The sequence below is a fragment of the Python bivittatus genome, unplaced genomic scaffold (assembly GCF_059951505.1).
Source record: "Python bivittatus isolate LINGU-HERP-01145 unplaced genomic scaffold, Pbiv_v1 ctg000650_np1212, whole genome shotgun sequence".
NCBI classification, from domain to species: Eukaryota; Metazoa; Chordata; class Lepidosauria; order Squamata; family Pythonidae; genus Python; species Python bivittatus.
In genome coordinates this window covers 1801101-1822002 of record NW_028277093.1, presented here as the reverse complement: position 1 = coordinate 1822002, position 20902 = coordinate 1801101, and the positions used below count along the sequence as shown (strand labels likewise).

The 20902-nt window shown below is 45.1% G+C and overlaps 2 protein-coding genes across 5 annotated transcripts; both read left to right on the top strand.

Annotated features, from left to right (window-relative positions):
- The first annotated feature begins 2325 nt into the window (after positions 1-2325).
- On the top strand, positions 2326-9792 carry LOC103058720 (uncharacterized). The gene is made up of 5 exons (XM_088151402.1): positions 2326-2634; positions 3440-3522; positions 4596-4722; positions 5681-5779; positions 8093-9792. The coding sequence occupies exons 1-5, from the start codon at positions 2412-2414 to the stop codon at positions 9358-9360; spliced, it is 1800 nt and encodes a 599-aa protein (XP_088007528.1). The 5' UTR covers positions 2326-2411; the 3' UTR covers positions 9361-9792.
- A 4180-nt stretch (positions 9793-13972) lies between these two features.
- Positions 13973-20273, top strand: LOC148214482 (zinc finger protein 446-like). 4 transcript variants are annotated; one of them, XM_088151420.1, is made up of 6 exons: positions 13973-14151; positions 14979-15548; positions 15859-15985; positions 16142-16224; positions 16699-16825; positions 18640-20273. In XM_088151420.1, the coding sequence occupies exons 2-6, from the start codon at positions 15039-15041 to the stop codon at positions 19437-19439; spliced, it is 1647 nt and encodes a 548-aa protein (XP_088007546.1). In that variant the 5' UTR covers positions 13973-14151; positions 14979-15038; the 3' UTR covers positions 19440-20273. The 4 variants fall into 4 exon arrangements, with proteins under 4 accessions (XP_088007546.1, XP_088007543.1, XP_088007545.1 ...); XM_088151417.1 differs by having other exon boundaries at positions 18637-20273; XM_088151419.1 differs by lacking the exon at positions 13973-14151 and adding an exon at positions 14476-14517 and having other exon boundaries at positions 18637-20273.
- Positions 20274-20902: the final 629 nt, after the last annotated feature.

Genomic DNA, 20902 nt, shown 5'->3' with positions numbered 1-20902 from the left:
GGCGTTGCTGAGAAATAGAAGGCTATTGGATTTAGAAGATCATCATATGAGATTTGGACAGCATGGATATCTATGGTATTGTGAAGAAAATATACCTTTGGGTGAAAAAGACAAGTTTTTAGAGGCCTCGGATGAATGGGATCACCTTAATAAGATTGAAACATAAAGAAATGTGGAAACATCCTTGAAGCTGATGTGAACCAGACCGGTTGTAAACTTCTTATCACAAATATCCCCAGAGTAACCTAGGCATCTGCCCTGAGGGAGGATGCCTTCTTCCTGGCATTTGGCACCTTGAACTAATTTGTTTCTTCTTCTCTGTGACACTATTGTTTTACTAGCAGATAACTAGCAGAGAGTAACTTGAGAACTATTGCTTATTTAGGAATGTCTGCATCATCCTATGAATATGTATGCGTATACGTTCTTTTTCCCTTCCCCTTCTTGTAGAACTGTATAAATATCAGAGCATCCATTTTGCCTGTAGGGGAGTGCCTCCCACTAACTTCTGGTGGGGTCCCCCTCCAGTACGTACTCCTCAATAAACACTGCAGTGAAGCCTTGATTATTCTGCATTTGTGTCCTGCGTTTTGATTCCACAGTATGATAAAGCTAAAGGAATGTAGATTTTAAAAATCATTATATTAAACAGGCTATTCTTAGGGTATGGAACAAATATAAATCTAGATTTTGCCCAAAAACACCTTTGTGGCTTTCAGCATGGGAAGCATTCTATAGACAAGAAATGATAAGTAAACATAAACGGTTAACCTACCGTGATGTACTAGAATTTTCTCAACGGGATTGTAGAATGAAATCAAGAGAAGATTTGACGATGAAGGATAGATTTTATGGTTTTGAACAAAGTAAGACTGAATTTGAAATAGAACTGTGTACTAATGATGACTGTGTTATTGCTAAAATGTGTAAACTTTTGCTGAAATATGAGACAGAAGAAGAACAAGTGAAAGAATGTATGATAAAATGGGCTGTACATTTTGGCTGTAATATACAAATGGAACAATTGGAAAATATGTGGTTGGAAGGATTAAAATTTACTTTATGTTCTAGCCTTAAAGAGAATTTTTATAAATGTATCGTTGGTATTTATCACCAGAGAAATTGTCTAGAATGTATAAAGGTATTTCAAATCTTTGCTGGAAATGTGAACAACATGAAGGGACATTTTACCATGTTTGGTGGACATGTAAAAAAGCCACAAAATTTTGGATACAAATACATACACTAATTCAGACGATTTTAAAGGTTAAAAAAACCTGAAACCAGAGATGTTTCTTTTGGGACTAATGGACAGGCAATTAGAAAAAAACCATGGAACTTTGTTTTTATATATGACAACTGCAGCAAGACTATTATTTGCTCAAAAGTGGAAAAGTTCAACACTACCCACAAAGGAGGAACAGCTGGTGAAGATGATGGAACTTGCAGAGATGACTAAATTAACTTCCTTGATTAGAGAAAGAACAGTATCTACATTTATGGCTGACTGGAAACCCCTTATAGACTTTTTGCATGAAACGGGAAAAAATGCACTTAGATTTGTGATTTTGATGATTAGAAAAAATTGGCTAACAGAAAAAAGTGAGCCGTCTTTTTGTAATCCTAGACTAAGGGTTAATTTTGTAATTGGACTTGTAATTGCTGCAAAAGAAATCAGAAGCTTCTTCTTTCTTCTTTTTGTTCTCTCTCTTTACACTTTTTTGAATTTCTGTCTTCTTTTTCTCTTTCTCCGCTCTTTTTACTGTTCATTGGTTTGTGTTCGTTTTTATGTTCTTTGTAAAAACTTTAATAAAATTTATAAAAAACAAAGGAGCCACAGCACATCCCTGTCTCCATCGTCTGCAAGAAAACTTTAGGCATGCCCCAAGCATCACTTTGAGTGCCTAGGCGCCTTAGAGGTGTCTCTCAGCCGCTCAGATTTTCCCCTGCTGCAAACTGACTGGACTGTCGCTGTTCCCACCTCCGATGCTCTAGGAAGCTCCAAAAGAGGCGAGATGCCTGCAAACTGACGGAGGGGTGGGGGGAGTGGGTTTCTCTCTCACCCCCATCAAGCAAAGTTGCCGCTTCTCCATCCAACACCGTATTTGGGGGAGGGGCTTTGAAACTGCGGAAGAGAATCCAGGCAGCACGCGGTCCCGCTTTGCGACGGTGCGGACCCTCTCTGCCATTCCTTCCAAGAGGAAGCAGATTTGGCACAGTCCCTCTTTGTCCTCTTGGGGACCGTGGATGAGGACAGAGGAAGGTAGAGGGCATTTATTTATTTGTCCCTTTCCTCCCCCGCCCATTTCCTGTCCCCTTGGATCCGCAAATCGACCTGGTGAGTAGCAATAACCCTCCTCCCCCGCCGGCCCCTCTGCCATTGTTGCGGTGACACTTCGGGTTCCCCAGCGATGGCGGCGTCCCGCCCGCGTCGAAGGGGAGCCGGAAGCGTCTTCCTCCCGCAGCCTGCCCGGCCTCTGCTCCGCGGGCTTGCGCTGAGACTACGGGGCGAAGGTGGGCGCAGCGGCGGCGACGCTGCAGGAGGGTCTCGACCCCCCCGCAAAAGGATGCTGCTCCCGCCCCTCCCCGCGGCTGGGGAGGCACCGCAGGCCCTCCGGCGGCAGGGGCGCACGGGTTAGGGGCAGCCCCCTCGCTCCCCCCCCCCTTGCCAAAGCCTTGCCCGCCTCGGTGCAAGAACGCGGGGCGGGGAAGGCTCCCCCTTGGGGCCCCGGGGGTGGACTGCAACCCCCATCGTCCCCAGCCTGCGCAACGAGGGCCGGGGAGGCGGAGGAACGAAGGCGGCCCTGCAGAGCCGCTCCCGGGTCTCCCAGATGCAACCCGCAATTCGGGGATGGGAGCCTCGGACCTGCAGAATATCCCCCTTGTCAAAAAAGAGCTGAAGGCCAAGCACCCAGGGCATGTGCAGAGTGCCTTTTCCTTCTCTCCTCTCGGAAGTGGGGCACCCTCTAGAATCCCTTAAACAAGGATCTGTTTCTTTGTCTTGGGGTTTCCTTTGGGGGTGCAGGATTTTGACCCCCCCCCAGGCTGAGAGAAGGGGGCAGACAAGATCCCCCCCTCCTTGCCTTGATCCATGGCTGCAGTTTGTGCATCATTGGCTTGGTGCTTCTCTGGGCCTTCAGCCGCTGGTCCAGCTCACACCCCATCACAGGCATCGTCCCACGGGGTCCCCACCCCACACTTGCCCAGTTAGACCACGGACACACACTTAGAGACTGCGTTCCCCTCTCGTGGCCCCAGAGAGTGGGCTAGTTCCGAACGCAGATCCCGGGGGTTGTGGGGATGCAGGTTTTCTCGCAGGCCTGGCCGTGTGACGTCTCCCTCACCTGGAAGCCGCCCTTCTCAGACCGGGGTTCAGAAGTCAGTCGGAAGGCGAAACCCTGGAGAGGCTGGGGCCGAATCTCTCTTCTCTCCTTTGCAGGCGACGCCATGGCTTCCGGGCCACGTTCTGGACCGGCTCTTCTGTGGGCTGCAGCGGAAACTTTGGGGGTGCAGCTCCCCAAGGTAGGTTACAGGGGAGGAAGGAAAAGAAGGTGCATGTCGCTCACATCTGGTCCCTCCAGCCTCGTCTTTAGTAAAGCAGGTTGGTGTCTGGCAAGTGGGGAAAAGCACTCCGCGGACGACCAGCGATGCTTTGCCCCCAGCTATTTTTTCAGAGGCATATTTTTTCACCTGGGAAGAGAACTCTGTGCAAGCTCTGAAGCTCCCCATTCTGGTTGTGTAGAAAAAGCAGGTCCCAACAGCCAAGAGTCTGAGATAGCCTTCCATTTGCGTGCAAGCCCTCTTGACCGAAGCCATTCAGGGCAATAATCGGTAAAGTTTCTGTAAGGAACTGGCTTTCCCCGTTGGAACCCATTTGCACCCATTTCTGATGGACTGGAAGCAGAGAGGGACAGAGATATGCCGTTAAAGAAGGCTGGAAGTCTCGGGGTTTCTGGGGAGCGTTTTTGACAAGACAGCGCTCTGCAAATGAGGCTGTGGGAGAGTCTCCCAATCATTTTGTCCCCATTCCCCATGGCGCTCTTTTTTGCCCTTCTCTTTCTCTGCCCCCAAATAACTGAGCACCCAAGACCCCGCCTTGGGACCTACTCCCTGCATTTGAAGAAGCCTAGGTGCCCAAACATGGTCCAGACCTTGTATTTTCAGGGCCACCCAACTTTTTCTCTTTTTTCTGCAAAGAACAACCTGTTCTGCCCGTGATTCTGTGAGTTGCATTGTGGTTTCCTGGGGGGAAATAATGCTTTCTTTTGTTGAAAACATTGCGTCGCTGTAGAGTTTTTCTTAGCTCTATACTCCACCTTTTCTGAGAAGCTCACGGAAGTTCAAGGGGCACTCCATTTCCCTCCACAACAACCCCCCTGTGAGGTTGGCCTGAGAAAGGGTATCTGGCCCAAAGTCCCTCCGGAGCTTTTGATGGACTTGAACTGGTCTCCCTGGTCTCAGTCCTCCAGCACGACGCTTGATCCGTGCTTTTTATTTTTGTGTCAGCAGCCAAGGCCTCCTTAAATTCTCCTGGAAAATCTGCTGCAGTCCCGTCTGAACTTCTCTTCCAGATTGTGACTTGCTTTCTCTTTCAGGCGGTTGTGTCCTTCAGGGAAGTGGCTGTGTATTTCGCAGAGGAGGAGTGGGCCCTGCTGGATCAGGGCCAGAAGACCTTGTACAGGGAAGTCATGCTGGAGACGTACAGGATTGTGGCCTCTCTCAGTGAGTCTCCCCTCACCTGGTCAATTCCTGTCTGTTCTTTGTGGGGCTCTTGGTGGACTCCAGTGAGGCCATTTTGAGAAGTGTAAAGTCTGCCCAGGATGTGTCTGAGCAGGGACACAGTTGAGCCACCTCCTTCTTGGTCTGTTGACCATCTAGAGTTGAGGGGCCCATGGAGGGGGGTTGTCTGAAGTGTGCCCACCCTATCTGGCTCTCCTTTTGCAGAACCCAGTAAGGGCAGGGTGGGAGACGTTTCTTCTGCCAACTTCTGCTAGAGAAGCACTGAGATCCCTTGAGGCGATCTGGCATGGAGAAAGAATTGGGGGACTGGTGTGATTGCTAATTGTATCTCCCTATGTTTGGCCAAGGAAAAGGGACCAGTTCAGCCAACAGCGGCCAGAATTTCTTTCAAGTGCCAGTCCAAATACTCTTTTGTTAATATTGCAGAAGGACCATCCTTGTAGAGTCTAAAAGCTGCTGAATTGTAAAACGTCCTTGGTACAGTTTGATCCAGGCCTTCCACTTTTCCAAATCATACTCTTCCTCACCAGAGTTTGTGTGTGTGTGTGTTTCATCCTTTCAGCTGACGGTCACTCTACATGATTCCCTCACTCCCCACACCAGCAGAAGCTCCTTAGGAGGGGCCACAAGGCAAAGAAGCAGAGGAGTCTCACCTTCCCAGAACTGAAGGTCTCCTTAAGGAAGGGGTCTTTCTGGGGAAGGAAAATGAGCGGAAAGAGCTTCTTCCACCTGCCAAGATGTGGGCAGAAGAAGCATAGCTGGTGTCACCTCCATGTTTTAGCTCCCAGCTAGATTTTAAGCCCAAATGCTGGTTTTCAGGTGGACCTAATGAAGTTTAGAACTTTCTCTTGCTTCTTGGGAGCAACACACAGAAAGGGCTGTTTGGGAAGTCTGGATATTTTGTATTTAGAAGTTAACAACTTGTTTGTTTCCACCAAAGATTTTCCCAAACCTGAGATCAAATCCTGGATGGAAGAAGGGGAAGATCTATTTGTCCAACAGGATGAGGAAGAAGAAAGACGAGCAGCAATCTTCTCAGGTGAGTGATGGGGAAACTAGATGGAACTAGATGAATTCCTTGGGTTCCATTTTTAGTCTCCCAGGATGGACTTGTCCCAGTTGGTTTGCCGGGTCATTCCCACTTGGATGACCCACCTCTCTTTTCTTCTTTTTCTGCATAAGAACTTGTATGAGATATAAAAAGGGATTCCATCCTTACAAGTTTATTGAGAACTAAGACCTCAAAAGATCTCAAAGGATCTGAGAACAGTGTCCTTTGGGAAATGCCCCACTTTGTAGAAGACCTGAGAACTGGCACCACATGTTTGATTCCATGACAATATTTCATGAGAAAAAATGAAGTCTATAAAAGGAGGAAAGATTCCTTAGGACCCACCAAATGTTAGAAAGGCCTGGGCAACCTTTTATCTTCTTCAGAGTGGTACCACCATGGAGGATGTTTGAAGAGGTGGCCAAGTCCAAATAGGAAATTAGGCTTTTCTGACATTTTGGAAGGACATAAGCTAGTGGCTTCAACTTAGAGAAGGACAAATTTGGGCTGCATATTCCAAAAATGTAAATAGTAAGAGCTGATTGACCGTGGAACCAGTGACTAAGAGAGGTGGTCAGCTCCTTTTCATTGTCTGCATTCAGGCAGAGACCAGAGGCCATCAGGGATGCTTTAATATGGATTTCTGCCCTGAATAGGGGTTGGAATTCATGGCCTCAGGAGTTATCAGGCCCAGCCCAAGAACAACGATGAAACAGTCCAGTCAGTCGAGTATAGTTCCTTTATTTGCTTACACCTCAAAGACAGAATCTTGGCAAACTAAATCTATACTACAGCAACTAGTGGATATACCCTGGGAGATTCTAGGGAGTGGCTACCCTGAACCAATTTCGCTTCCCTCACTCCCCCTGTGGACTGTATTGTCTCCTTTCCCCTCCTTTCCCCCTCCTTCCTGATAGCCTTGATCTCCCACATCACTCTCCTCCTCCTAGACACATTCCATCACAGGAGTCCTTTCCAACTCTAGGATTCTATAGACCTCCAGAATTTTTGCACAATTGATTTTACTTCAAATAATCTTAACAACATAAACATGATTCCAAGCAGTTAGACACATTGCCCAGTATCAGGTTCAATTTTTCCATATCTGATGCATCCATACTTTTGGAAATCTCCTCTCACTTTCTCCTTTTTTTGTGTGTCTTTCTCTAATTATTAACATAAAGCTTTATAACAAGACCTAAAACCAAGCTGTTCTCTGGGGTCTTCCCAAGATAAAATGTCCTGCCCCTGGTCCCTCTGAACTTACAGAGAATTCTGCCTTGTTCCTTATCTGGTCAACCATCTCCTGTTCCATGGCCCCAGTACCCAAACCCAGAAGATTTTTTTCCTCAAAAGAAGTGAAGAAGTGAAAAAATGGTCCTTACATTTTTTCCCACTCCAGCTTCTCTGATGTAAGGGCTGTGATCTATCCTCTGCTGGCTCCAGGTCATAATAAGCTTTCTTTCTGTGCTGTGTATGAAATAAAGTTTTGGTAGGCCTGTCATAGTCAGCAACTGTTTCCCTGAGTGGCATGTTTTTGAGATGAGGATCGGAGCCCCAAATATGGAGCTCCAGATATGAGGAACTGGAAAGAGAAGAGCAACAAAGATGGAGGGGGGCTTGGAGGCTGTCCTACAAAGAACAGTTAAACAAACTGGATATGTTTAGCCTCAGGAAGAGAAAGATAAAGGGAGACCTGATAACAGCCATCCAATACTTGAAGGGCTGTCACAGGGAAGAGGGTGTGGATTTATTCTCCGTAGTCCCTGAGGGAAAGACGAGAACCAACAGGTAGAAGCTTTACAAAGAGATCCAAATCTGAAATAAGGAGGCATTTCCTGGCTGGGATTACTATTAAGTAGTGAAACAGCTTGTCTCCTGGAGTCACGGGGGCTCCATCACCGGAGGTTTTCAAGGAATGGGTCGACAGTCATTTGTCTGGGATGATCTGAGGATTCCTGCCCTGGGCAGAGGGTTGGACTACAAAACCTCCAAGCTGTCTTCCAGCTGGATGGTGTTTCATTTTTAAATGGTTAGACTTGCTTGGGCACCATTTGTGTCCTTCAAAAAAACCAAAACAAAATGGAAAGAGGAACCATTTATTGTAAAAGATGGAACACATCATAGGTACATTATGTCCCACAAGGTCTCTCAAACCTTCACCATAGAAGAAGTCATAGAGAAATGGGACAGAGATTCATACTTACATTAATTTACTGCAATGGTTAATTGAGCACAGATTATTTGTCCCACTTTTCAGTTTCATTTGTAATCTAGTCTTCTCTCTCTCTTTCTGAGCAGATTTGGTGATAGCTGATTCTCCTGCTCAAGAGCTGTACTGGATCTCATCAAGAACTGCAAAAGATGAAGAGCAGGAAGAGATCATTCGTGATCCAAAGGGATCAAGGAGGCACGAAGGGAAAAAAGCAGACAATGGGAAGAATCTGTCTGCCTTCCAGGCAGAAGACCCTTGTCGTAACCTAATCCAGAAAAAATATCAACAGGAGGAAAGGAACAAAGATCCTTCAGGTAGCAGGACATTAATCTCTAAATCCAAAGTCAACTTGCATCACAGAATTTATACAGGGGAGAAACCATATCAGTGCTCAGTGCGCACAAAGAGCTCTACCTGTAGCTCAAACTTTCTTTTGCATCGAAAAATCCGTCCAAGTGAGAAATCAGATAAATGCTTGGAGAGTGGAAAGAACTTCTATCAGACAGGTGACCTTTTGCAATATCAAAGAATTTATGGAGAAGAGAAATTATTTAAATGCTCGGAGTGTGGAAGGCAATTTAATCAGAGCGTCTCTCTGGCCAAACATCAGCACTTACACACAGAAGAAAGACCTTACAGATGCTTGGAGTGTGGAAAGAGTTTTGGTAGGAACACTTCCCTTACTTCACATAGAAGAGTTCACACTCAGGAAAAACTGTATAAATGCTTGGAGTGTGGAAAGAGCTTTAGCCACACCACACACCTAAGTCGACATAAAAAAATCCACTCAGGAGAGAAGCCATATCTGTGCTTGGAATGTCCCAAGACGTTCAACACTAGTGCAGGTCTCGTTTCTCATAAGAGAATTCACACGGGGGAAAAACCATATATGTGTTTTGAGTGTGGAAAGAGCTTTAGGCAGAGGACACACCTTACAACCCATCGAAGAACCCACACCGGGGAGAAGCCGTATAAATGCTTTGAATGTGGAAGGAGCTTCAGTCAGAGTTCCCACCTTACTTTGCACCAGCGCATTCACACGGGAGAGAAACCATACCAATGCTTTGCGTGCGAAAAGAGTTTCAGCAACAGGACGTACCTTAATTGCCACGAAAGGACCCACACGGGGGAGAAACCCTATAAATGCCTGGAGTGTGGAAGGAGTTTCAGTCAGAGCACGAGTCTTAGCATCCATAAAAAGATTCACCGAGGGGTGAAACCGTACACTTGCTTTGAATGTAGAAAGAGCTATTCCTGTAAGAAAAATCTCACTTCTCATCAGAGAATCCACAGGGAGAGAAACCCTATCAGTCCTTGGAGTGTGAAAGAGCTTTCGAGGAAATACGCATTTTGAATCCCATCAGCATGAAATGATCCAAACATCATAAACTTCAAAAGAGTTCAGAAATGATTAAAAGTCCTTTGAGAGGAGGCGTTTGTGGAGGGGATCAAGTCAAACGCATGCTGAAAATCCTGCCCCTTGTTATGTGCATCGTATGCACCACCCGTCATAGGCACAGCTGCCATCTTGACTTTTTGACCCCCCCCACAGACACCCCTCCTCTGAGGTTCACCTTTCTAGAAATCAAAGACTTTATGAACCATTGCAATAATTCAAGTATGATCATTCTTAATAACCGAGCAAAGTGTGTAATTTTTAAGCTCCCAAGGGTGTAAAGTGTTTTAGTTGGAAGAATAATCTTAATAAATAACTTATGTACGAGAAGTCTAATGAATATTTCTGGGGGCGGGGGAGGAATGCTTCTGTTGTGACACAGACATTAACAAATGGAAGCAGTGCACGATGGACATAAAGGGTGTTTGAGAATAAATGGAATGTTTCAACCCTAAACAGAGTAAGAGAAGGATATGTGAGGTCCCATTTTTTGTCCAAGGTATTTATGGGTAAATGTATAAAGGAAGCTTCTGGTGATATTTGAGGTTTCTTGGAGATAGAAATGTATGTGCACTTTGGTATCTAGATGATGCCATGTTGTTGGTTGAGAACCTGAATGATTTTTAGTGGATGTTAGATGGTATAATGCAATAGGGCTTATGGATCTGAACGGAAAGAATTTCAGCCAGAATGCTAGTTCGTCCATCCATCTCTCTCTCTCTCTCTCTCTCTCCCCCCCCTCCCTCCCTCTCTTTCTCTTTCTTTCTCTTTCTCGCTGTGTGTGTGTGTGTGTGATGCTGTTTTCCTTTATGGCTTTTATTTTATCCATGTATTTTATTAGAAACCCAGAGTACTTAATTAAAATGGGTGGCATGGATGGATGGAGATAGATTTATTTATTTTAATGGATAGATGGATGGATGGATGGATGGATGGATGGATGGATGGATGGATGGATGGATAGATAGATAGATAGATAGATAGATAGATAGATAGATAGATAGATAGATAGATAGATAGATATAAAACCCATACAGTGGAGAAGCGTTATTGATGTTCAGAATGTGGAAGGAGCTTCAGTCAGGGGTACCACTTTATTGTTCACCACAGATCCACACAAGTGAGAAAACTTTCAGATGTTTCATACATGGAAGAGCTTCAGCAATGAGTCATGCTTAATTTCCCATGAAAGAATCAGGCCGAAGCCCTGTTGATGCTTGGAGTGACAGCTTCAGCTATAGCTCGGGCCTTAAGAGACGCATGAAAACATTCACAGAAAGCAAGAAGCATCCACTCGCCTTGGAGTCTGAAGGAGCATCTCTTGCCGCTCCAACCCTTTTTCTCATCAGAGTCCACAGGGGGGAAAGGGCCATACAGATACATAGAGTGGGGAAGGAGCTTCACTCTTTCCAATCACCGTCCCATAAAAGGATCCTCACAGGGGAGAAACCATGTGAATGTATGGAGTGTGGAAAGAGCTTCAGGAAGAACAGCTCCTGAAGAGCCTGTTTATCCCTCCCCCAATGTATGCATGTGATAGATTAGTATATTATACATGTAGGCATACTGCCAGAAGCCACACCAAAAAGGGAAAAACAAAGCCAGGGCAATACAGATACATGTTTGTGTATATGTATACATGCTGGCTGGGGAATTCTGGGAGTCGAAGTCCACACATCTTTAAATTGTCAAGCTTGAAAAACACTGATCTAAACCTTTCTTGGCAGTTTCTGCGAAGGCGGTCTTGTCCCATTTCTTCATTGGCTCAACTGGGTCTGCGTACACGTAGCAGAGAGCAGTGTTTTATTTCTCCACCCAAGAAAAACGGCATCTGTGTAAAAGTTGCTCCCCCTTGCAGCATCTGGTACAACCTTTCTCCTCCTCTGCTGGGGTAGGAAGCTTTCAGAAGCACAAAAGCCAGGAAATTTGTCTATGAGATCCCTTCGGGGAGGTAGATAAGAAGTAAGCAAGTCGTTAAGGAAACAAAGGACCTGAACCAGACAAAAGAAGTTGGGCCTGAGCCCATGGAAACCCTCACCCCAATCCCATCAACTTGTGAATCAACCCAGCAAGGACTTTGGGGGATAAAAGGGGTCCCAAAGCCCGCCCACTCTGAGTTGTCTTCTCTGAGTCTTCTGAGTCCTCTGAGTCGTCTCTGAATCCAGACGTGGCAGCTTCCGTCCCTCTAGCTAGTCCCTGGTAGCCTAGTTGGGAAGGACGTGGGTAAGTGTGGGTGAGTGTGTGTGTGTGTGTGTGTGTGAGAAAGAGCAAATGTACCTTGCAACCAGTAAAGTTTTGCTGTTACTTTAAATCCTCTGGGTCTCCATGTATTCCAAAGAACCTCTTGTGCCTCAGTGTTCGGTTGGAAGTGATTTGCGTGTGTCCCTAATTATTTCCCGGCTGTTGACCAGGGCTGTGTGTCTGTCTGCTCCAGCCGCACCTCTCTGGAAGACCCAGGTACAAGGCAAGGGGGGCTGACAAGATCCGCGTGCCTCAACGGGCTGTGAGTGTGTGAGTGAGTGACCATAAGCTGAACCTGGGAGCAGCGTGTGTAACATTTTTATTGGTGTCAGAAGTGGGTTTGGACCCTCTGAATTTGTTATTTGAGTGATTAGTTATGCCTTTGTGGAAATGTGGGGTTGCCCAACAAAAGGGTGCTTTGTCACCGCCTGCCTCCCAGGTGACAGCTTAAGGCCCCCAAAGGAAGGGAGGCCCACTGAGTTTCCCCCATAGCAATCATGCCCATAACTCTTTCACCGCCACATTCAACTTCAGCTTTCAACACATTTTTGCACTGGCATTTTTTCCCCTTGTAATCATTTTATTTAAAACTGCGTTAAAAAATCTTGAAACTGCATTTTTTTTCTATCGTCCTAGTAATGATTGCTTATATTGCATACGTCTATTTAGTGTTAAAGACATACGTATTTTTAAAAGTTTATATGTACTATCGTTGTGGGATCTGGGCTGGGGGATGGCCGGGAAGAAAACTGAATTTTTAGTTCAACTTCAGCACTTACAGAGTCTTCATGTCTTGAAGTTAAGCAGTGGAAGAGCCAAGGGGCACCATTGCTGGGCATCAGTGGGCCTTAATCCGGCCTTGCACGCTGCTCATCATCTTAATTCCCCCTACCAAACTCCTCCTGATTTTTGGATACATAGGCCAACCCTGGCTTTCTTTCTACCATGTTTAAAAGGCAAAGAAGGAGAAGGAGCGATGCTACATTGCTTCACTGATTTCTTCCTTATCTGTAAGGAACAATGATATTGTTGTGGAATTTCTGCCAAAGGCAGGAGCGCAACGCTGAGGAGAAGAACCAGGTTTATTGCAAGGATCGTCGGGTGCCTGCTTTCAAGAAACAGGGACCCTGAACAAGAGAAAAGCATAGGATTTATACACTTTGGAGGTTGAGAGGCGGGAAATCTGAGTCGAGGATAGGTTTGGATAGGTGTGAAATGGGGGAGAAATGGTTTTTCTATTGTCAGATAAGAACCAGGGCAAACCCTGAAACAGACAGGCGATGGCGCTCCCATTGTTTTCGTGGGATAGCATTAAGAGGGCTATTTTTGGCAGTGGAACATGGTCACTCTTGGGTCTTGCAAGGGCTTGGGGCTGATCCTGCTTTGCACAAGCGAAGAATGGCAGGAGGAAGTGAAGAAAAGAGGTTGCAGGAGAGGCAAGGGGGAGGAGGGAGAGTTTCCAGCTTTATTTTATTATTTTTCCATCACAGTATCAAAGTAAATTCATTTATCGTAGTCCAAATAAACTTTGAGAGCCAGTTTGGGGTAGTGGTTAAGGCACCAGGCTAGAAGCCAGGAGACGGTGAGTTCTAGTCCCGCCTAGGCACAAAGCCCGCTGGGTGACTTTGGGCCAGTCACTTTCTCTTAACCCTAGGAAGGAGGCAAGGGCAAGCCACTTCCGAAACACCTCGCCAAGAAAACTGCAAGAATTAGTCCAGGCAGTCACCAAGAGTCAAAAACTGACTTGAAGGCATAGAAATAAACTTTAGGGGGAGAACCTGGTTAGTCTGTGGTAGCAAAAAATCAGAACCACTAGCAAATGTTATCAAAGGCATAAGCTTTTGATAATGAATAAATAAACATAACATAAAGGTAAACATAATAAAGTAATGATCCCAGACACCTTCTGATGATTATACCTCCATTGATGTCTGTACGCTTCCTCTGCAAGCAAGTAGACGCAGCCTACCGCTTGGCAATGCCTAGAGATATACATGCAAAACCCTCATATCATTATTCTTATTTATGGCTTGCCTGTTATTTTTATCATTAACTGGTGGCTTTGAATCCTACTGTGCAAGAGGCATGCACGGTGGTGACATGAACAATGCATTTTACACCATAATTATGCTATGCTAAAAAAAGGTCTTGCATGGACTTCAATTTTCCCCCAATTTGGTTTTTTTTTTTACTGGGGAACCCCCTCCGCCTTTTACGGTATGTGCAGCTGGGATCCAATAGGTGGCTCCCTCTGGGAAGTCTGAGGTCCTGGCAACCTTTCTGGCTTCAGAGGGAAACTGAGCATGCGCTGGAGAGCTTTGCCAGCCGTTGGTGTTTCAGGGCGGAGATAATGTGGCTTGCACGTGGGGGCTTCTCTGGCGGCGGCGGAAGTGGGGGTCGTCGCCTGGGGTTGTGCTACTCTAGCACCCCAGAGCACCTCTCTCGTTTTAACCCTTAAACTGCTCTCCCCAGCGCTAAAGGGATGATTTCAATCTTAGGGACCAGCATGTGAGTGTGTTGTGTTGTGTTGACTTGGGGGTGGAGGTCTGAGCGTGGATCTGTGTTCCTTAAACAAACAAAAGTAGCTACCTTTTTGTGCGTGGTGGGAGGGAAGGAAATCCTTGCATCTTCTTTTTAGGGGAGACTTGGGGGTGCCATGTCTGTGCCCCCCCCCACCTGCCAGCCTGCCCAATGCAACCTTTGCTCCAGCTCTTCTCATGCCTGTATGCAGCTGCAAGAGGAACAGCTTCTTTTATAGGGGTAGGGGGGTAAGAGGAGCAGATGGGAACCCTAAGGGTTAAAGTCCTAGGCAGGCAGGGGGCGTGGCCTGGACAGCCACCTTCCCTTCCATTCTTTGGGGAGATCTGAGCAGAGGTAGCTGGGAAGGGCTCTCTGTCCATCAGGAAACGTGGGAAGGGGAAGGTCCCAGGGGAAGGAGGGGTCTAGTCTGGCGTGGAGCTTGCCAAGCAGGTCCCAGTCTGGCTCCCTCCATCTCCATCTTGCAAAAAGGAAGCGGGAAGCCTTGGCCCCAGACCCATGTGGTCCCTGTGCCTCCTTTGCCCAGAGCTTTTGGGGCTGCTGAGAAAAATCTTTTGCATCAAGGGCTGATATGCAACATATGTGCATCATATATGCATGATATTCCCTTGTAGAAGAAGAGGGGGAGCTGAGTCCCAACTCAGAGGGCCCCCAGTTGAGGCTTATCCCAGGGGATCTTTATGAGAAGAGTTCAAAGAGAAGAGATTTTGGAACAAGAAAGTTTCATTGAAGCCACGGAGCACGGTTTCTCTGTTATTCTAACAGGTTTCCTTTTCTTTCCCTTCTCAAATTGAAAGCATCCTCTTGTGGAGGTGGTCTTTGGGTTTCCTTGAGAAGAAAATTCTTCTTTCCCAAAGATGGCTCAGGAGATCTCTTCCAACCAGGCTTGTCCTATGAGTGGAAGATGTTTTGCAGATCCAGGAGATCCTTTGGTGCTGTCGAATCATAAAGAGAACGTGGGGCCACGAGACACAGCAGGGAAAGGAGAAGGAAAAGGGTCCCATATTGTCTTGGTTGAGACTTGTGGGAAAGTCTGGGAGCAAACCAAACAGAACATCCTGGAAGAAGAAGCCAGTTGGGTTGTACAACATCGCTGCTTTCGTGAGTTCTGCTACCAAGAAGCTGAAGGGCCCCGAGAAGTTTGCAGCCGTCTCCACCACCTTTACCGTCAGTGGCTGAAGCCAGAAAGATACACAAAAGCCCAGATGCTGGACCTGGTGGTCCTGGAGCAGTTCCTCGCCATTCTGCCCTCAGAGATAGAGAGTTGGGTCCGGGAGTGTGGAGCAGAGACCAGCTCCCAGGCGGTGGCCCTGGCAGAGGGCTTCCTCCTGAGCCAAGCAGAGGAGAAGAGGCTGGAAGAGCTGCAGGTGAGAAATTCCCTTTTGTTGGTTCAGAGAAAGTGATAATAAAAACATACAATGACTTTTTGGGGGGACTATGAAAGAGATTTGTCTTCCTTTTTTGGCAAATTGTTTTATAGCTCCTTCTAAATAATTTTTACAGGAAGCCCAGTAACATCAGGAGGAGATTTCATTTCCTCTTTGATTCTGTTGCCCTTTTCTGGTAATTTCCAAGGATATATGAGAAGCTCAGGCCTTCTTCCCAGGAGGTACTATGAAGTTTGGGGCAGAGATCAATAGCACACTCTTTCCCTTTTTCTCTTGACTGTTGCTTCAGGTTCAGGAGCCCTTCATGGAGATGGCTGCTGAACCTTCTGAAACATTGGGATATATGTCATATTGTTCTCAGGATCTGGTCTTCCAAGGTATCTCCCGGGAGGATATATCTCAAGATACATCACCAGGTAAGGAAGGGTTCCTTCTGATGAAGTCCTCAAGAGTTTGCACTATCTGAGCTACTTTCATTCACAATGTTTTTCTGAATGCAGCTGCTAAAGTGCTTGTTCCAGAATGTGGTTGGTGTTTTAAGGGTGCTTTCTCCACCTTTGTCTTGCTCACAGAGAATGGAATGACACTGATGGTACCTGTGGAAACATCTCTTCTCTGTGAGGGCGCAGAAACCATGAATGTATTTCCAGCTCAGGTATGAGGACAATGCCCCAAAGCACAAATGTGAGCTTTGTATTCTGTCAAAACCAAATTGAATTTCTGTTGTAGAATTCCCTTGGAGCATGCTTATCATGCTAAGTTATCATGCTACTTCCTGATGAGCCTCTCACAAGAATTTCATGTAGGATTCATCAAGAAAGACTAGAATCACAGATAGATGTTGCTTCTTTGATCAGCCAAGTAACCCAGAAGGATAATGTCACTGTTGGCATTCATTCTCCTGCAGAATCAATAAACGTGATAAAACATTCCTCAACAACTCCTCAGTGAGTTATCAGTCAGAGGCTTGCAGCTCTTCTTGTTTTCACACATAGCATTTTCAATCCTGCAGAAAGCATGCATTAACTCTGTTATATATCTACTTTGGAGAGTTTTGAGGGAAGGGAGAGAACTTGAGAATCCTTCCTCAGCCTGTGTGTTAATAGGGAACTATTTCTTCCTCTTCCAGAGCCCCATGTCCTTCGAAGAGGTGGCCATCCATTTCACAAAGGAGGAGTGGGCTCTTCTGGATTCTAGCCAACGAGCTCTGCACAGGAAGGTCATGATGGAGACTTCTAGGACCATGGCCTCTCTCAGTAAGGGGCCCTCTTTGTTTTTGGTTCAGATAACTGAAGAGCATAAATCTGCAGCTAGAAGCTATTAGCCTGTCAGTTCCTTCCAAGAACTGCCCAAACCAGAGGCTGTCTTCTAACTGGAAGAAAGAGAAGAAGAAAACTCTTTAGCATGATGGCACCAAGGCCTGGCATAGATCCACACAGACTTTAAGGAAGTCCAAAGTGGTTATGTCTCCTCCTCCTCCCCCCCCCCTCTTCCTCCCAACAGCTCTGTAGTTCAGAAAGTTTTTTAAGATTATTTTTGAGGAGCCATTTTTTCCAAGCAGTTCTCAAAAGAAATATGAGGGCAGAGTGAGAATCAGGTTTTCCTTCCTGTCCTGGTCGGTAAGGAAGGGTGGTTGGGCATGTAAAAACAGAGTGCACATCTCATTTTTATTTGCACCATTGATCCACTGTTTCTTGTTTTGTTTTGTTTCTATTTGTTTTATGCTGTGGTTGGTTGTGAGAAATCCAGAGCAGTGGAAAACAGTGAACAACAAAAATAATTGACAGCAAAGCCAGTTAATCATAACATTTATTAATTTATTATTTTTGTTTATTCACTCGACTTGCATACTGTGAATCAGTGCAGAATCACTCTTTCTCAACATGAGGGGCTGCAGGACCATCTGCTTCAGGTTGGATCCTACCTGTTTCATATCCATGTCCTAAGTAGGAATGTGGATTCCTTGGGGTTCTCTGAGCTTGGTTATTTTCTTGCAAACGTTTCGTTACCCAGCTAGGTAACATCTTCAGTGCTAGAATGGACATTTGCAAGAAAACAACCAAGTGCAGAGAACCCCATGGACTCCACAGTTCAATCCTGAGCTACACATATTCTCTTCTATTGCTAAGTAGGAATGCTGAAAGTTCCTCTCACAAAAGAGATTGAGAGGGGAGCAAGGAATTGACCTACACTTTGTATGCCACTGGAAATCTGGGTGTTCCCATTGCTTCAGGAAAGCTGTTAAAATTGAGCTACTCAGAAGGCCTGCATTCAAGACCTAGGCATCAGGAGGCCTATTATTTTAATCTGACAATGAATGGTTAAACAACATGTTGCCTTTAATGTATTCAGTGCTGTGGTATTGGGTTTTTATTCATTTGGTTTTTAGGGTTTTGGTTTTTATTGGAGGTCACCGCAAGTCCTTCAATAATGAAATATTATGTCTCTTTTCACCTAGGGCTGCATGCACTTTGAAGATAATTTAGAAAAAAGGCAGTGGAGCCTGTGCAAATGGGAGTCTAGCACCTATAAGTGAATCTTGCATTTTTCAGACTGCCCACCAAGCATGAAACAAACTTACTATTGGAAGAAGGCGCAAGATCCAAGTGCCTTTTTCCAAATTATTCTGGGAGGATGCACAGTTCTTTTGTCACCATTGCCTTGAATAATTTGGCTGATCGCTCATATTTTAACATCACCTTTCTTGTCAGCAAAATAATACTGATAGAATCCAGAGAATTTCATCCAGTGGTTTTCAGTCAGCCTTCCAGAAACAAGATTCTTATGTTTCTGTGCAATGGTTTCCAGCATAATTGTAATCTAACCTTAACTTTATCATTCATTTATTCTTTCATCCATTTCAGAACTCAATAGTAATGTTTCCTTTTTTTGTTTGTTAATTCTTGCGTTAGTGTATTTAGTAAAAAGTCACCCCAACTTCTACTTGAAAAAATAATTTTAATTTCATCTGGGTATACAGAGAAGAAGGGAAATCATAGAGATGGTGGAATTCAAAGTTGGTTCCTTAAACACAATAGTCTGTTGTTTTTTTTCTTTTTCTCTCAAGCAGGAGCTGAGCGAGGGATAGAGGATTATAAAGAGCCACATCTGGCATCATGGCAAACCATCAAGAATGAAGTGGCTGAAGAGACATTTTGCAGTCAATGGAGACTAACGAGGGATGGTGGAAACCATCAAAAGTATGGAGAAGGGAAAGCCTCTGCTTCTCATGCTGAAATCCAGAATGTCCAAATCCTACCATATCCTAAAGGAGAAGGAACAGAAAAGTGTCCAGGGTGTGGGGAAATAGTCATGGATAAAACAAATTCATCTCAACATTGTGGGGCCCGGAGTAAAATGGAACAATATGAAGGCAAAGGGTCCAGAAAATGTTACAATCAGCCCAGCCCTGTGACTGTAACTTTCCACATAGGCGAGAAACCATATCAGTGCATGGAGTGCGGAAAGAGCTTCCGTCAGAATTGTCGTCTCAACTACCACAAACGGATCCACACAGGAGAGAAACCATGTAAATGCACAGAGTGTGGAAAGAGCTTTAGCAAGAGCAGTAATCTTAATTCCCATAAAAGGATCCACACCGGAGAGAAACCATACAAATGCAGGGACTGTGGGAAGAACTTCAGGCTGAGTACTGATCTTACCCGACATCAAAGAATTCACACAGAGGAGAAACCCTATAAATGTAGCGAATGTGGGAAAAGTTTCACTGTGAGCAGTTCCCTGACTTCCCATAAAAGGATCCACACAGGGGAGAAACCTTATAAATGCATCGAGTGTGGAAAGAGCTTCAGTAGAAACAGTTCCCTGACTTCCCATAAAATGGTCCACATAGAGGAGAAACCATATTAATGTAAGAAGTATGGAAAGAATATCACTCTAGTAGCCTTATTTCCTGTAAAAGGATCCATTCAAGGGAAAGTACATTAGTCAGAAGTACACCATTTTCTCCTAGCTGTTTTTTAGCTTTTTTATGGCTCACCTGGGCCATGCTCCAAAATGTGGGTAGGCCATGACAAAAGTCTAAAGTTGTCATTTCTTTTATTGTGAATTAAAAAGGTGAAATATGATTATTCCTGTTTATTGAATAATTCCCCTGCCTGGCACATTGTATTTTGATGCCGATCTCTCAGTGCCTGCCCTATAAAATAGTATACCACCCCCCACCCACCCTGTTGGCCTTCCATAAGACCTTGAAAACGGGGGCCAGGATGTCCAGCAATGATTTTGAATTTGAATATGTTGTGGTGGTTGGGGGGAAGGCGGAGGGTTCTATTGTTATGGGTCTTTTGCATTTTTGACTTACGTGTAAGCTGCCCAGAGTTGCTTTGGGTGAGTTGGACAGCCATATTAATCACCTAAATAAATAAATAAATAATCAATAAAAGGCTTTCGGGGAATCCCTTGCAGTCCTGAAGCCTCAAATTCTCTTTTAAAAAGGGAAAGCTGAGGAGCAATTATTGAGAAGTTTAGTTTCAGAAAAGAAAAGATTTCACACTGTCTCAGAAGGTCTTAACAAACACACGATCTTTAGCTCATTCCAGTTGTTCATTGATAAGGGACTTGTAACTTGCATCTGCATAATGACCTCTTTTTCCCTCCGCCTCACCCCAGTTTAAATCCTACATCAGTCCTGCCACTCCCCACATCTGATGGTGATCTGCAGCCTTTTAATAAAATTTATTAGTCAGAAAAAGACTCTTAATTTTTTTTTTCTTGCCACCAGAGTTCTACTGAGTAGATATACAGGTTTCCTTCATTAACTTTTTATAGGACTGACAACTATTTTGGAATAGCTTGATGGAATGTGACTTGGAACAGTGACGAGCTAAGATTTATTTGGGGGGAAAGAAAGACCTTCAGTTGATAATTTCTCCATAACAAGCGGCAAACAAGTAGGATTACCTGAGAGAAGAGCAATGCTTAATTATTTACCGCCTGGTTAGAAACATAGCCCAAAGTAGCTGACATTTCCAGCTATCAACCTTTTCTTTCTGTCTTGATGATGAGATGCAAATTTTCCCTTCTGACACATAAAGCCAAACTTTCATTTAGATCTCTCTATAGGTCATTTCCACACTAGTGATGTTTTGTGTCTTCACAGCATCACCCAGCCCATTGTTGAAGTGATACAAAGCCTGCCTTGTCCTCATTATTGTTATTTTGGCACAGTGATGGTTGGATGACTCCAGAAAAAACTATACATCGCTAGGATGGAAACTCCTATAATATGTCAGCCACCTCCGTGCAGATGACTCCTAGATGATGGTAGATGATAGCAATGCAACTGTAATTTGTTCTTCATGCTAGCTTAA